At 42.8% G+C, this 18,198-nt stretch overlaps 1 protein-coding gene across 2 annotated transcripts in view; it reads left to right on the forward strand.

Annotated features, from left to right (window-relative positions):
- Positions 1 to 18,198, forward strand: part of RNLS (renalase, FAD dependent amine oxidase) — a 145,197-nt gene that overhangs the window by 112,042 nt on the left and 14,957 nt on the right. For both annotated transcript variants that reach the window (XM_065407940.1, XM_065407941.1), the window contains exon 6: positions 17,788 to 17,963. In XM_065407940.1, coding sequence (XP_065264012.1) covers positions 17,788 to 17,963 — 176 coding nt within the window. The remainder of the gene's footprint in view (positions 1 to 17,787; positions 17,964 to 18,198) is intronic.

Genomic DNA, 18,198 nt, shown 5'->3' on the forward strand with positions numbered 1-18,198 from the left:
TATCCTCCACTTCCCAGGAACATGAGGGGGAAAAAACTTGGTAGATTTTCCTCTGTGAAAGATGACACTGTTCTTATGGCAGCCTTATAAATAAATATGTTCCATTTGCAAATTGAGTTGCAAACTGAGGTTTATAAGTCCCTTTGGCTACTGATGTGAGAGAGAGACTTACCAAAAAATTCCCAGCAACCCCTGTTAATAATGGTGGGATTCCCAATATAGACAGTACTCTGGTGACCAGAACAGTTTTTGCCACTGATTTACTAAACCTGCTGGGAAGCAGGTACTGTATAACCAAACAAGTGGTGAAAATGGGCCTCACTTCCCAGGCTGCAGTGTTGTTCCTTCTAGTTGTAGTATTATTCAGCTGAACCAGTGTTAGAACCAGTGGGACTATTTTTCTGGACTTCCGTATTGTTGGACACCTTTAGTGATTACATGGAAGTAATTTCTCCTGTTTTGCTAAAGCCAGAAGCTAGGGTGTGGCTATTAGTTGTTTCAGAGTTCACAGTGGCTTTTGTTTTGTTGAAAGTTACTGAGTCTTCTCTCTAAACCACAAAGCAGATACAGCAAACACAGGCTGTTGTACAAGTTTTCTCACACTCCCCACAAATGTGCTTCAGTCAGGAGCCAGCGCAACCACTTCTAAGAGTGAGGATGTTCATTTTCTGTACATTCAGTCCTTGGCGCCTCTGTAGAGGCAGAACAAGGGTGTTAATGTGGTAATGTTTTGTCGGTGTCGGATCTTTTTAGCATAGGAACTGAATAGTGATCACCAGTTCAGGCCAAGCACATAACATTCTCTCAGGGTGTATAATTATCTTTGGACAAATACAGCTGGCTTTTATTTTATTTTTTCAGAAACTTTGGCCTCTTCTCTGTGAGGACTGCCCAATACTCATTTCAAGAGCTGTTTGAAACAACCATAGGGTCCTTCACACAGGGCCAAATCCTGACCTTGTCTTACACAGGACTAAAGAGTACAGATGTTCCTTATTCTTTTGTATGGAAACTCAGCACTAACCTGATCAAGATTCAGAACAGAGAGGAAAGGGATGCAAGATGTTCACCAAATAGTCTCTTGTATAATTAAAACAGCTCACAAACTAGAATATCTCACTGTTTTTAGGCCTTTGTCTTCTGAACCTGCTGCTGTTTTTTAAATCTACCATTTTCTATTTCTTCCTTCTCTTCATAAAGGTATAGTTTTCAGCTTCACTGATCCCAAGACTGAGGGATGCCAGGCATCCCAGAATCAGAGGTAAATTCTCAGGTCACAAAATATATAGAGACTGACCCTGTGCCAAGCAACGTTGTAACGTAGTCAGATTATTTACCATCTGCCAATGGAGCACTAAACTTTGAATATTCCTGAACTCAGCTTTTTAGCTGAGCTAACGATACAGTTTGCCAGAAGCGTCTCATTGTTTACATCAATTACACAGAAGTTTTCGGGCACATCTGGTAACAAACATCACCACACTGATCACAGATTGCTGCTATGTTGAAAGCTCTAAATTTTCTTCTAAATTGAATGATTACACAGCCTGACTTGATAGAATTTCTGGACCAATATTCTTTGTTTTATTTTTAAAGATAACAGAAGCTTTTACAATCTACAAGAGAGAAAATACTTATGAACAAATGAACCACTGTATGCTCTGCATGAGAGCCTGTGTGGTTCAGTTTGATCCATTCAAAGTCTCCTTCCCCCTTTCAAACTAGTGGAGATGACTAAGCAAATAAAACCTCACTTTTTGCCTCCTCTTTAGTGGAACTTTAGAAGTGTCTTCATTTAGCTGAGATTTCATTATTTTATAATGAGCCTTGCACAGCTATATAATTGACTAATAGGAGTTTTTAAGCTGTTAATATTGTGTGCTATATTATACCAAAGTTTCTTTAAAACCTTAAGGGCTATATCCTGACACCTTTTCCTCGGTTTGAGTAGTACCTTATTCTGTAAGTAGCCTCACTGAAATCAGTAACAGTACTTGAAGAGTAAAGTATTACTCAACATGAAGAGTTGTCAGAATACAGCACTAAAACAAATTGAAAAATGAAAGAACTTAATTCTCCACTGTGTCCAAGCTCTGCTAGGATGCTGGGTGGAGGCAATATTGAGCCAGTTGCAGCTCCCTAATCATGTGCCAGTTAGCCCTTACAGAAGTTGGAGCAGTTAAGAGCCTGCTCTAACTTATGCCAGTGGAAGATAGGTGTAGTGAAGCTCTGCTCTGATACAACCGCTTCCTGATCTTAGCATGCCTCATTCCGTCCCCTTCACCAAAGGTTAGGGGGTGGCTGCCACAGCATCTGCCTTTGCCATCCACACCCCTGCAAAGATTTCCCCTGCACAAAGGGAATTCTCTGCTGACCAGCTCCAGCCAGAATCTATTCACTTTGTGCCTGTTCAGTAGCGCAAAGCAAAGAGAACAGAACTGACACAAAGAGCCCAAAATATTTTTCCAGATTTTTTTCACTATTTAAACACAGAAGTAATTTTTCAGCTAAGACTCTGGTGCTAGAGACTTGATGAATTGCTTCATCATGGATATGGTATTGTATCTTTAATTAAGATTCTTTTGAGCTAAAAGTTTAAAATATACCTGTCAAACTTGAGTGAATAAAACTGAGTTTCCTAGAAGAAAGGCTTATAGAAAAGTCAGGAATTTCTGAAGGGCATTAAAAAGGAGTGAACAATAATAATTTGCTTAAGTGCTTTAAACCACAAAATTAATGAAAGTGAATGCTATCCAAGTCAAATACAAATAAGCACATTTCATGAAGCTCTCCCATTCAGAATCTCATAATCTCCTTTCCTGATTCTCTTCCCTGCCAAATTGTGTGTTTTGCAAGATATAAATATATGAAAAGTCCACTTTCCTTTTCTGCTTCTTTACAGGTTTTGGAAAAGAATCCATTGAGATAATACTCCAAACACAACATAATATATTATTCTTTTCTGTATACCTGAAAGTAAAATGAATCCTCAAAGGGATGGATTTAATCTCTGAATTTTTCACCTATAATCAAGTATTGCCTTTTGTCAATATTTTGTGACATGGTAAACAAGAAAAACAACTCAATTTATGACTATGTCCTTCATAATTCATAAGAAACTCAGTGTATGAACTTATATTAAGTTAGTTTTCTGCCTTTGCAGTATATGGTGGTGTTATTGAAAATAAAGACATTGGTCATCTGGAGAAAAACACCTGTTTCAGACATGCCTTTTAGTGAATTCTTGTTAACACAGATGTCTGTCAATAGGTCCAATATTTTTCAAGGATCATTTCTCACTTGTCCCTTGTGATCTGAAGAGCCAGATGTTAAACTGAATTATTGGCATTGAGCCAGTGGGTTTGAGAGGAGTTACCAGTGTCAGGAGCTTGATAAAGATGCCCAGAGGCTAAAGGACAGAATCCACCTTTAAAAAAGTATATTTGCTGTAGATCCTGAAGTCAAAGGAGGCTGAAACATCAAGAAAAAAATGCAGGAAGAAGTTACTTCCCTTGCACTAGTCACAGCTAAATTACCTAAAAGAAGGTCAGGAGACTGAGGCCTTCTTATGTGGGTTAAATAGCTATGGATATGTCTACACAGCAGTGTAAATCCAGCTCTGTGGGACTCGAGCCCACAAGCACGGTATTTATAAGCCCAGGTTTGAGCATCCACACTGAATATTAACCCTGGGTTTAGAATTTCTGGACCCATGTCTCACACCCACGCTCATGCATCTATACTGCACTATGCAAAGCTGAGCCAAACCAGACTTTCCCAGGCTTCCTAGCATCCTCCCCAGCTGTAGCAGCTCTAGTCCTTGGTGCTCTATGGGAAAACTTGACTGTTCATCCAATGGCACTTTACAGGAACTTGTTGCAGCCTGCCAGCACTTCCTGCTGAGCGGTCTTTTGGGGCTACATGCTCCTGGCAACAGCAGTCTGAAACATGGAGGAGTTACCATTTGAAGAACTTGCCTTGCTTGCAATTTCACGCCTGTGTTAGGAAATGGGCAGAGCAGCTGGTGGACATTTCAGTGGCATTTTCTGATCTACCGAAGGCACTTTTGGAAGAGGACAACAACGATACAGACATGGCAGACTCAAGCTGGCTGATGCTGCTCACAATGCTCAGTGTAGTTGCTGATCTATGTAGTGTAGATTGGTGCTTCTAGAGCAGGACCACAAGCACAGACTGGTGGGATCACATAGCCATGCAGAGCTGGGAAGACCAGCAATGGCTTCAGAACTTTTGCATGAAGAAAGCTGCATTTCTGGAGATTTGCAAGCAGCTTGCTCCAACCCTCCACCATCAATGCACATGCATGAGGGCTGCCATCCCTGCCAAGAAGCAGGTTGCTATAACCATCTGGAAGCTGGCTACCTCAGCCTGCTACAGGTCTGTTATTGAACAGTTTGGTGTTGGAAAGTCATCTGTGGGGGCTGTCGTGGCAGAACTTTTTGAGGCAATCAGGCATGTGATTTACCCACAGGCAGTTGGCTCAAACAATGTCCCTGCAGTAACTGCTGGTTTGAGAGAATAGGGTTTCCAAACTGTGCCAGGGCCATCGATAGGACTCATGTGCCCATAGTTTGCCCTTCTCAGGGAGCAGGTGAGTACATAAACTGCAAAAGGTAGTACTTCATTGTTTTGCAGGCTCTTGTCAACCACAGAGGCTGATTTGTGGATGCCAATGTGGGCTGCATAGGAAAAGTTCAGGATGCCTGGGTTTGCACCAATAAGGAGTCTGTCTACCTTCCTGGACAGACCAGAATGCTATTCCCACCAAATGACATTGTCATAAATAGAGTTACTCTCCACTGTTATTCTCTAGAGGACCCTACATACTCCCTTTTGCCTTAGGCTATAAAACTGTGTGTTTAATTACACTTTCAGTAGGTGTAGGATGGTGGTTGAATGTGCGTTTGGCAGATGGTAAACAGCACCAGCAGGATTTCAGACTGTGGCAGGACCCACTTGCTCCTGCCTCTGCTCAAGTCCACAAACAGCTCAGAGACCTTTTTGCTGGTAAAACACCCTGTGCAATTGATTTACAGTATTAGTTTCCACCACCCTTATACTCTATCTTGCCTCACTCCTACAGTCCTAGGGAGCCTTCAGCTCCTGAGGCAAGCAGGAAAGAGAAATCTCTTTCTCCCTGTCTCTTTCTGCTTCCCCCTTTCCCACTTCCTTCCTGTGCCTTTTGTATCACCTGCCTAAAGGCCTAATTAGCCTCTTAAGTTCTCCTCAGCCCATCAGTTAGGCACAGCTCTTCTTAATGAGGTCTGCTCTGGAGTAATTAATTAGAGTTGCAGTGACCAGAGTGCTGACTCAAGTGCTGTCACCCAGACTCGTTTGGATTCCAGTGTCATCTGCTGTCAGCATTATTGTGGCTTGCTGCTGTGCTCGTCACAATCTTTGTAATCAAAGGTGAGCCATTTGCCTGAGTGGACCTGTGACAGCAATGAATTGCTGAACAGGTGCACTCAGCCAGAAAGTGCACCTGTCACAGGTGCACATGAGCAACAGAAATCAGAGATGCTTTGTGCACCCACATTATGGGCTTACATGGACCAATGGAAGAGGGGGAATAGTTTATTTATGCATGTATTTGTAAAGCAATGTTAACTGTAAATAAAGTACTGTCGCTGTACTCTAACAATGGGATGGGGGATGTGAGTGTCATGAATTTCTATTTAATGATGAGAAGACTCCTTATGCAAAGTGAGGGTAGGAACAGTGGTTGTGTGAGACAGGAACTGTGGCTTTTCATTATGGACTGATCTGAAAAGATGTATTGAGAAATTGTATTTGGATACAACTTTCTAGTTGTGCCTTCTTCAAAATCCACTCATTATATGATGTGATGCCGTGATGGTAATAAACTTCCTTAAGGAAATAAAAGCCTCTATTTGTTAACATGGCTATATTACAAAAAAACCACAATAGTTCAGAATTGTCAGGCAAGCCAGCTGCCATTTATTAAAACACCAAAACCAGTCATAAAATGAAGTGCATAATGCAAATGTTGAACAGTGCAAAATGATGAAATCAGTGCAAAGAAATAAATTCCCTACTTCTGCCTGTCCCCTTTCCTCCTGTTCTCCTTTCCCTTTCTAGTGTGGTTAGCACACACATGGCACTGCTGCATGGAAGTGGAGGACTAGAGGACTGCAGGGAGTACATTTGTCCTGTGCAACTAGGGTTCAGTCCCATTCCATAGGCCACCCAGCCATATTATTGTCCAATGCATTCCTGGTCTGCAGGACTTACTACTATGAATGGGACTTGGGACATGGTGCAGTTGGAACCTGAGCCTGAACTTTCATGGCCATTAGCCCAAGAAGCCTCTCAAACAAACCTTTCTGCTGCAGTTAGTTTTCCTCCCTCAAGCGACATTGCTTCTCCAGAAACTGCACTGCAAGTCTCTCCTCTCATGCTGCAATTCTCTCCTTATGTTCTGCAGCCTGTCTGTGCCTTCCCACTTGCCATGAATTTTTCCCTTTGGTATTGTACCTGCTTGTTGGCTCTGACCAGGATGTCCTTTATAAGCTCGTCACTGACACATTTCCTCTTTGACCATGACAGTTTGAAATCCCGGGTTTCTACTGTACTGTGGCTGGGCTACAGAGGTGGGAGGGCCTGAAAACAGCTATCAAACAGTACATTGTTGTCTCAGTATTTCAAAAAGGATCAGCGCATCCTCAGACAAACGTGCCTCTGGAATCGCAAGGCCAAAACTGATACTTTGTAAAACTCACCTTTGCTGTATTCTCAGAAGAACATTTAAGTTCCCAGATGCTCTGTGGACACAGAATTAATCAGAGTGAAAGGTCTGCATTCGGAATGTTAAGGTGAAATGTACAGTGCCGTATGTTTAAAAATTGCAGATGATAGTGGCCTTGAGGAGAGGGGTGCCGTGGTTTACTACAATCCTTACAAGCTTTCCACATTCTGGAGGACATAACGATGCTGGAGGTTCCTGAATGGCAAAGGGACATTCTGTTCCAAGCTACTGGTGGCAAACCAGCTGCGTATACCTCATAGGTTTCCAAGCTTATGGTGACTAAGCAATATATCTATGAGTGGAGTGAGCTGCTGTCCTATAGAGGAGGACCCAGAAAATATTACGTTTCCTGAAATTTGACTTCCTCTCTACTGTTCCTAAATAGTTTGCAGTTATCAGCACCTGTGATTAGGTCAAAATTCATGGGTGCAATCAACAGGATGCTGCATTAGCATCCATGTGGATTACTACCTCCCTATGGCTTATGAAACAGCCTGCTATGGAACACATCTACCAATGGGCTACATGCAAACATGCATGATAATATGGATTCTCAAAGAACTGCACCCCTCCCATTTCCCTGGTATATTTCTGGACTGCATTAAAAATCCTGTATTTTGGACAGTGAATTTGTCACCCATGCACAGGTACATTCAGCCAGAAAGTGTACCTGTTATAGGTGCTTATGGGCAACAAAAATCAGGGATGCTTTGTGCACCCACATTATTGACTTGCATAGACTAATGGAAGAGAGGGATGCACTATATTTCCATTTTACCCTCTCCCTCCCTGGCACAGTGTACTGTTCACAGACACTGGCATGGCTAATTTGACCGGTGTAGCATACTAAATGGGAAGGCAACATAGGATTTTTACTTTCAACACCCCCAGCACATTTTTGTAAGAGTGTGGGAGTATCTAGTAACAATTTGATGTTAAGTACTTAATTGTGATGCTGCACTTCCCAGTCTCCATTTGGAATTCCACGTGGTGTAGGTGGGGTAATGCCAAGGTGCTCACGTGCATTCTGCCATTAGTGGATGCACCCTGCGACCCACAACTTGTAACAAAAATTGTATTGGGTCAGAAACCTGAAATCCTTCCCATTCGTATATTACCAACAATAGACATGGAACCAAACACTTACCAGGCTCCGGGCTACTTCTGCCTCTTCTGTTTCTGCTGCCAGTTCCATGGCGGGCTGCTCCTCCAGGGAGTACTCAAACCGCTCCTCCAAGTATGGACCTAAGATACACTTCAGCTGCTCTGGCAGCTCCCTGGGGACGGGTGTGAGCACCAGAGTTACTTCACTAGCTTCATCCAGCGGCTGCTGGCTCCCTTCTGATCCTATACTAGATTCGGGGATCAGAAGATCACCCGTCCCAGCTGACCAGGCTGTCGTGAACTGCTGGGGACTCAGTGCTTGGCACAGTGCCCAGCACCCAGTCAAAGTCTTCATAAAAGAGGCAGGATGACAGCGAGTTCCCAGAGGTGCAGTTCTTATCCCTGGATTTCCGGTTGTCACTCTTGAGCGGCTTCATCTGCTCCCTGCACTGGTCCCTGGTCTGCTTAATCCCCAACACTGCCAGCTTGTCTGCTATTTCTTGGTACATTTCTTTTACTGAAGTTGAATGTCTTGCTTGCCTGGCATCAGAAACTTAACAGAGTCTCAGTGGGGTGCCATGACCAGGTAGCAGTGCACTTGGCAAAGGACTTCATCTTGCTGGTGGCTGTTAATTCAGGAGACAGTTCACTCTGTTGGCAGTTCAACAGCCAGAGTAAAATGGAAGGGTTTAACATCAAGCAGCTGTATTTGAAACAGGAAAGTTTGCTTTCATTTCCTGGGAGTCAATTGGCTAGTCTTGGGATAGAAAGTCCAAGGAACACTGGCCCATGGGATTGTGGGATAAAGTTGGTGAACTCTCAGGACACAAGTCCGGAGACATGGGCCTGATCTGCACCCACACTGCAAAATTATGTAGTTTGGATGCGAGTCCCAGTGGGACTCAGGCTCAAAGCCACCCTTTTGCCAGGTCTTAGGGCCCGGATCTTGAGGGCTTACTGGCCCGAGTCAGGCAGATTTCTATGGAGATGGAAGTAGCATTTGGGCTTGAGCTTGAGTTTGAGCTTGAGCTAGGACTTACACTGCTGTGTAGGCATACCCTATAACTAGTAAAACCAGCTCCAGACTTTACTTCCTGATATCTGCAAAGCATTTGGAGCATGTTTTGTTCTCCTATCTCTAGTCATGATGGCAAATGGGACTTCCTTGTTTGCTGCAATCCTGGAAACCTGAAAGAAAATCCAGGTGCAGAAAAGTCTCTTAGGCGGGTGTGCACCTGCCAGAATAATATCTGAGCGCTGAATGCTAAGAATTCTGGCAACATGCGCTAACAGTCAAAGCAGCTGCTCACCCACTAAAGTAGTCATAGTTGTAACCAACTCTCATCCACCAATTTACCTATGACTTTCACCATTATTGAGTCCATTGTTTGGATTCATTAAACACACAGATTCAGGGATGGAGAGGGGAATTGTGAGCAGACTCATGCTTTCATTCTATTTCTACTTGTCTAAATATGCTGTCCCTTAGATTACTGGCCATTACTAAGTTCTTTAACTGACTTTTCTATGTTCTCTCACAGTGCTGTGTGTGTTGGTTGGTTGTTTGCATCACATCACCACCAAAAAAAAAAGAAAGTCCCATGACAAGAAGCACTGCTCCTTGGATTAGGTGCTCTAGTCTGATCTAAGCAAATTGAGAGAGGTAACTGCAAGTATTACTTCCATGACAACTGAGCTGTCACTCATACCCCCTTGCAACAGCGTTAAGGTAGTTAGGTGTGGTGGCTGAGCTATTCCTCCCCACCACCCTCTGGAGCTTTTGGGAAAATCTCTTAAGAACTATTCTCTTGGCCAGTACTTCTGTGGAGTAAAGGCTTGAGGCTAAACTGGATCCTTACAGTTTGCATATTTCAAAACTACTTTACTCTGACTCAATGGACTCTGGAAAATCTCCAAACTGAGTAGTATGGAGGAGGAATTAAAAACTCAACTGACTGTTTTCTGAAGTTTGGTATGTACATGCTATAGAGGAGATGAGAGATTTTAAAGAACCAGCTCCGATCTCAAAATCTCTTGCTACTAAGCACAGCAACAAGTCACAGCAGGTTAGGAATATTTATTTCATTAAAATATTTAGTGATCTTTCAGTTAAGCCCCCTCTCTGTATGCATGTGCAAGAACTTGTAAAGATATGATACATGCAACAACAAAACCCAAAGTAACAAAAATATTCTTCCACTTTAAAAAAAAAAAAATCTTCTAATAGTTCCCCCCGCCCCAAGCAAAAGTCAGCTTGTGAATGGCTACTGTGCTGATGGGGAAAGCAAAAGGAGTCTTTCCCCTTTGTGCCTCTGGTGCAGGGACAGTGCACTGCTTGTGTCTCAACATGCATGATCAACCCCAAAGTGAGGAGGACATGCTAGGCCCTGACTCCTTACTGGCCAGCATAGCTAGTTGATGTGCAGAGGGGAGCATGCTGCATCCTCCTAAATGTTGGTGAAATGGGTGTAGCGCACCCAGGAGCTTTGTGGGGGGTGGTATTAAGCCATAACTGAGCCCTAAGAAAACAGGCAAACTCCAAAGGTTGACAAATGGAGGCTCTGTCAAATCAAGAGGAAAAGCCATTGACAAAACCCTGTCCCTAGTCCCCCAGACATTTTGAGTCTGGTCACTGGGAGCAAAAGCTATATGGCTAACCTCAGCTCAAGCTCAGGGGAAAAGGTGGTCTTTTAGTTACCTGGGTCCCAAGTCATATCAAACATTCTAGATCAAAATCAACACCTTGAATTGCAATAGAGAGCAAACTGGAAGCTACTGTCAACTTTAGAAATATAGTAGGACCTCAAAGTTATGAACACCAGAGTTACAAACTGACTGGTCAACCACACATCTCATTTATAACCAAAAGTATGCAATCGGGCAAAAAAAGCAAATATTGTAAAGCACAGTACTGTGTTAAACGTAAACTACTAAAAAAAGGGAAAGTTTAAAAAAAAGATTTAACAAGGTAAGGACATTTTCTGTGCTTCTTTCATTTAAATTAAGATGGTTAAAAGCAGCATTTTTCTTCTGCATAGTAAAGTTTCAAAGCTGTATTAAGTCAGTTCAGTTGTAAACTTTTGAAAGAACCATAACATTTTGTTCAGAGTTATGAACATGTCAAACTTATGAACAACCTCCATTCCCGAGGTCTTCATAACTCTGAGGTTCTACTACAGGGTTAATATGCTGTCAAACAGTAGTACTTCTCATCTAACTGGCAGCCATAATTCTGCACTAGCTTGACGGTGGCCTGGTCCACATCTGAGAGAAAAGATTACAAGCATTAACCAGACAGATGACTGGGTGCTGACATGATACAAGAATCCAGATGTGACCAAGGGTACGTCTATACTTACCCGCTGGTTCAGCGGCAAGCAATCGATCTTCTGGGATTGATTTATCGCGTCTTGTCTAGACGCGATAAATCGATCCCGGAAGTGCTCGCCGTCGACGCCGGTAATCCTGCTCCGTGAGAGGAGTAGGCGGAGTCGACGGGGGAGCCTGCCTGCCGCGTGTGGACCCGCGGTAAGTACCTTTAAGTTCGAACTAAGATACTTCGACTTCAGCTACGTTATTCACGTAGCTGAAGTTGCGTATCTTAGTTCGAACTGGGGGCTTAGTGTGGACCAGCCCCAAGAATCTCAAGTAGTATCTGTGAACTTCTTTGAGAGAAACTTTTTCATTAATGCAAATAGACACTTACCCTGCCACTCACTCTAAGACCATGTCTGCACTACAAACTTTGGTCAACACAAGTTACCTCGGCGCACAGCCAACAAAGTTTGTATAGTGCTCAGGCGCATGCATGCTTGGCTGTTTGCATCAGCACTGCATGTACTCACCAGGAGTTCTTGTGTCGATGCAAAGTGTGGCCCACCAAGAGTAGGTATCCCAGTGTGCTATGCATGGCTGTCCAGGGAAATGCCTTTGGGGAATTTTTGCAGTGTGTTATGGGGTAGAAGTGAGTCACTCAGGGATCTCTGGAAGTTAAGGGTCAAGTTCCCAGAATGCAGCTTTCTCCATACCATAATGCCATCCCTATCCCATAATTTTCATGTTTTTTTAAATCCCACAAGCCCACATGACACTTTTCGACATCTGCCATCTCTGACAGAAGTATCGAGCCCAAAGAGCTCTGCACTATTCTCATGAACATTGCAAATACAGGATGCACGATTCTCCTGTATTTGCAGACCTGGTTTCTTTCCCAACCGGTGGATTACCACTGGCAATATTGAAATGTCAGTAATGATTCTGGGGGACCCAGCCTATCCCTTGTCCCCCTAGCTCAGCCCAAAGTAAAGAGTCAACTACCAGCTCTGCACGTGCAGAATGACAGCAGAGTGTGATTTTGGTAGATTGAAGGGACGCTGGTGGTGTTTACTCACCGGATTGGATCTTAGTGAGAAAAATATCCCAATAGTTATAGCTGCCTCTTGTGTCCTGCATAATATCTGTGAGGTAAAGGGGGCAAAGCTGCCGCCAGGGTGGAGGTGGAGCAGCTGTCTGCTGACACTGTACAGCCAGGCACAAGGGCCGTTACAAGAGCTCGGCATGGAGTTATGTGGTTGAGAGAGGCTTTGAAAGAGCACCCCACAGCCACAGTAGTGCTCTGTGTTGGAGTGTTTTCTGGGGGCCTAGAGCTTTGAGAGTTGTTAGGAACTGTGTAGTGCTTGCTGACTATTTATAAATATGAGACTTTTCCTGAACCTATGAGTTCTGTAGTGCTGTACATTTATAAGCACTGGATTCTTTGAGTACGGCTATGATGCCTGCAATATATTTTGTGAAATAGTAAATATATTTTATTTTCAAAAATATAGAAATTTACTGAGTGACAAAAACAGTGCAGAAAATCAGTGTGCAAAAAGCTAGGCAATGCAATAGAAACTTTTAATATAGATTAAAAGTTAAAATTGGAAAGGCACTAAACATTTCTGCCCATTTCAGTGTACAAATGTAGTCCATTGCGGCTACACATACACCAGCTGTGGTTTTCCTTGCTGTCCTCTGGCATGGAATGGTAAGGGTAAGGATGTGGCCCGTGATGCCACATAGTACGTTGGGGGACATAGAGAGTTGCTACCATGGAGTTCTCTAAGGACTGCAGAGAGTGGGGAGTCCAGAATTTTTGGACCTTAGGTCAACCAGGATCTGCACCATTTGGGTCTGCTGCCACTTTCTCTCATTTTCCTGCTGTGACTTTCTCCTCTTCACTCTTTCCTTCTCCATGTCCATGGCAATTTCTTTAGACTTATCAGCAGTTTACAGTATCATTGATCATGAGCTTTTGGTGGCTCAGGTGTGGACCTGGGCTTGGGCAGACTAGTTCACATTTTATTCGTTCTGTTTTTTCAGGACAGGAGAATCCAAGGGGTGCCCCGAAGGTTCTCTTGTCTGATTCTACAAGGCTGTATGCTAATGCCACTTCTGTTCAACATGTATGTAAAAAGCCACTGGGGGAGATAGTGAGATGTAAGTGCAATGGGCTGTGTTGTGCTGCCATCAGCATGTGGATGGCACACACTTCTAAGTCTTTTCATCTGAATTGGATGGCTCAGTCTAATATGCCATTTTATAGATGGGACAGGGGTTGGGATGGATGGAAGTGAGCTGGCTGAGACTCAATCCAGACAAGAAAGAGGTGATACTGCTTGTTAAGAACATGCATTTTATAAGAGATTAATTCCCAGGCAGGAGTGCTTTATCCCACTAACTACATCTGCTTTTTGTATCATTATTATTATTAAAGCAAAGAGAATGTAAGTATTTTCTTTATTCCAGCACTTCAACTATGCAAATAATTTTTGGATGCCAAGTATATGGTCAGTCAAAACTATGAAGATCAATTGGATTATTCCAATGATAATTTAATAAAACCAAAACAAACAAAAAATCAGGTTTTGGTCTGAAATTTATATTTACCTTAAAATTAATTTTCTGATTCTTACTATCTTATCGTGATAATTCAAGTCTCATATTGCTCCAGAGGTTGTTCTTTTGGAGCAACCTGAAATATGATTGCTGTGTGCCATGAACAATTTTCTGTTGTTTATGAAGGCTTATTTCTTGTATGTACTTAAACCTACATGTGTCTATGATTAATTTTTATAGAAAACCCTCTGCCACTCCTTGAACTTTTATATTGGTTCTGATTTCGTTGGTAGACATATTTGCAATTTCTGTGTTTGTTTTCTCTTTATGTCTTGGGACATGACATATATTAATTTGCATTGCAAGATGTATAAGAGGAAAGATAGGTTATAATAAAACTAAACCTGCAGCGGACACATCCCATCGCAAGATGGAGTTTCACACCCTTGGTTAGCAGTTCATAACAGTAAAGGAGCTGCTGTTGAAATGAAATGCCTGCTGACAGAAAGGAATTTTGCACAATCACACATGCAGCCCAGATGAGTGACATCTCCCCCAGTCTCTGTGCACATTGAACAGCAGGTGCAGGCTGTGTGCTTCCCTGGAAGGCCATGGCACTTCTCTCCCACCCAGCCACAAGCAGCACTTCCCTTTCCCTTCACTTGCCAGCAGCTCCTACACCTCTCCATCCTTTGCCAAGTAACAGCAGCTCCTTCCCAGTCCCCCTTTCTCTGACTCACTACCCACTGCTGGACATGGGAAGGGGAAAAGGGCAACGGGTGAAATGAAGGGAGAGGAAGACAAACCAGAGAAGAAAATAGTCCATGGTAGAAACAGGAAGAGGAAAGAGAACATCATGAAAGGAAGAGAGAGAGAGTTGTATGAGAAAAGGAAAGTAACATGTTATGAGAGAATGAAAAAGATGGACTAAAAAGAAAAAAAAAGTCAATTTTAAGGTTTGTAGGCTGTGTTTTTAAATGCACCGGGGGTGAATATAAATTGACAGAATTCATATATATTTATATAAACATGTAAGCAAATTAGTTATGATCCTCAGGCTCTTAGAACACTTGGTAGTACATCACATCACTTGTGGTTGTACACCATGCAGTTCTTCAACAGTTCAGATCTGAAAGAGGAAGTGCTTCCCCCTCTTGACTCATACTTTCATATTCTAGCTGTCATGGGTGTGGCTACTTGTCTGTGTCAGTTTTGGATGTGACTGCTTGTCTGTGTCAGTTTTGGATGTTATTTGTTTAAATTACACTTGGCATTTGCTGCTGTGTTTCAGAGAGTTCTAAAAGGATGAAAGCAGCAATAGGAGGAGTCCTGGTTGATGACAGATAATCACAATCCCCTTGAGCTACAGTAGGCCAGTGTGTTTTACATTTTACTATGACCTGCCCTCCAGAACATTAGAATAGTCATACAGAAGAAAAGTGGGGTCATGCCAAATGGTTGGCACTTGTTTATATTTTGGCAGCAGAGTGGAGCTAGAACATAGGCAAATTTAAAATTTCATAATGAAAAATGAATTGTGTGATTGCAATCAGCTAAAGTTAACTTGAGCAAAAAAGCAGCACTAAATCCAACACATGCTGGAAGAGCTGTAACAGACAAACTTATCTGATAGTATAATTTTACTTTTGTGAGCTAACATGCTCTACCACACTACTGTGTTTACAGTACTACAATGAAGTTGGCCAAGATCTTGGCCATTTTTTAAGACTCTGATTTGCTCTGTTTGTGTTTTTGAACTTTAGCATCCAAGAATAACCCTTAATTTTAAAAAATGCCCTTCATCCAATAACCACTGTTTTAAGTTCATAGCTGTTTAAGCCAAAATTTTGTTTGTTTCAGCCAAAATTACAGGAAGTTCTGCTGTTCCCAACAATAACACATCTCTTGATTGCTGTTCCTCATTGCTTTGTGATATGGTGACATGCTGAGTCTTTCTCACTTTAGCTAATAGGACCCTTTCCCTTTTTACTGTTCTCCTTTTCTGCCTGGGAAGCATCATGATTTATTCTTTGTATTTGGTGGCCAGTGTAAACACATAGATCGCTGGAAGTAGGCTGCCTCAAAGCCCATGCCACTTAACTCTTAGCACCTAAGGTGAGTATATTTACTATGCTGTGCTGAGGGTGCGTATGCTTCTCAGGCAACTTGCTTCCCACGTCCCCAAAATGTGGCATGCTCTCCTTTATAGCACAGTTCCATCCCTTTTCGTTCCCGCTATACAATAAATCCTCCTCTAGCTTCCCAGCTTCTGCTTTTAAAGGCTTATGAAAAGGGCTGTCCTCCCACAAATATGCTCCATACAAGGAAGTCACTGTGACAGTTAAGGAATATATCTTTGTTCTGAAAGAATCCTATCTGATTTCCTTCTAGTTTGTCCGCATGGCTTCATGGCAGCCTGCCTGCCAGATGGCCTCTGAGCTGGGGATCCCATAGCTTCCAGGGTCTATGGCTCTGGGGCAGCCCACCAAGCAGCCCACCTCTGAGGCAGGGACCCCAGGGCCCGCAGCTCAGGGGCAGCACTGCCTCTGTGGATTGGAACCAAACCCAGGGATTCACAAAAGGGGGGGAGGGGGAGTAGATTGGGGGAGGGGCAGTGCATTCAAGAGATTTGTTTTGTTTTACGTAGATCTGTAATGCTCTTGTGCTTTTCAAGAGTAATGTGTGTGTGTGTGTGTGTGTGTGTGTAAAAATTCATTTGCTAAGCCTATGTTTCCTTGCTTTACTGCCACATGGACCCTGAAGGCTGTAACTAGGGGAACCAGAACTCTCCAGCCATGGGGACTCTGAAGGGATGTGTCCAAGCAACTGGGGGCCTCAGGAGGTCTGTGACACTGATTCTGTGGACTAGGCAGACTGTAGCCAAGAGCAATGTCAGACATGGTTCTGCACCTGGGGGAATGCACCTGTGAGACCCAGATCTCAACAGGCTGGTATCTGTCAAGGGAGCAGGACTGCAGCAGGTTATTACAGTCCCCACCATCAACCTCTATTGTAGACACTTGCTGCCTCCCTCCTATTATTTCTTAGGCTGAAATAGAATTAGACCCAGCATCAGGGGAAAGCTGATCTCAATGAGTAGTCTTGCAAGGGAGAGGGGTATTACTGGGCAGGGGAGTTGGACTCAGTCAAGATTCACTGCATGTAGGATTCCTGACCCACTCCTCCCTCCCAATGGGCTTACGTCCTCCTTCCTCCCCACAACAGCAATCCCTAAGGGGCCCGATCAAATCCCTGGAAATTAGCCAGTCCCAAATTACATCCACTAGGCAATGTGATAGGTTCCCCACGAGCTTCACATTCTCCTGTAGGACAAAACATCCAACTTCTTATTTACTCGAATACATTTTTCATTTTCATTTTCTGATACACATTTGTGCATAATTCAGAACGAGCAGCAAATAACTTGACATCTCTGCAGAGATGAGAACCCAGGCTCAAACTGTATATCTATCAAACTAAGTCATGGTGTTAAACCCTAATAAAGAAGAACATTCTGCACTAACTAGTGAAGTTGTTAGTATTGCTGTCCTGATTTAGTACATGGTCCGCTTAACTTAAAGACCTCTGTTTCAATTCCCTCTGTAGTAAATGGATATCTACATCATAAATGGTACCTTACCTACGTATATCTGCTCAATAAAGGCACAAAATCTTGGGGGAGGGGGGCGTCACAAAAAACCTTGGGTGAACAAGAGTGTGCATCCAATAACTTGAGGGAACAACTGAAGCCACTTTGAAAATGTAGCCTTAAGTGTCTAAGTCTCTCCTAAAGATATATTGAGTAACTTTTAGTAGTAAGGATGGTGGCTGGTACCTGTAAGGTATTCTGTTTAGTTTCATTTAAGGCAGACTGACGTCCATGACATCCACTATCAATTTCCACAACTAAGTTTTTAAATTTAGGAGCAGTGTAAGCAATCCTTAGTTCAGTTGATTCAGTGAAAGTTTTGGGGTTATTTTTGAAAGCAGTTGTCTTTCCTTCTATGTCACCCACACAGAGTCTTCTGAATTTGGGCCATCTGTTGTTGTGCACACCAGTGTACCATTTGGAATTGCACATCTAGAATGGGATAAGGAAAAGGTGCAGCCGATAATCCTGGATCATCTGGAAAATATTATGCCAGGTCTGCCTAAACCAACTAGCATCAAGTGCCAGAAGTGGAGATACTCTCAGGTAATTATCTATCAAAAAAGAATGATGTGTGAGTAATAGAGAGGTCATCATATTACAGCTTACTCTGAAGAAAACGGTGTAATAATATTGAGCTCTTGTATATCTGTACAATCAATTTGTAGAATGCTTTACAATCAATCAGTCTGGATGAAAGCTACTATATGGATATATAGGCAGTGCCATTTTACCTGTATACTATATCCAAGGTATGCAGGACACTTAAAGCTAAGTGTAT

The sequence above is a fragment of the Emys orbicularis genome, chromosome 7, assembly GCF_028017835.1.
Source record: "Emys orbicularis isolate rEmyOrb1 chromosome 7, rEmyOrb1.hap1, whole genome shotgun sequence".
Classification (NCBI taxonomy): domain Eukaryota; kingdom Metazoa; phylum Chordata; order Testudines; family Emydidae; genus Emys; species Emys orbicularis.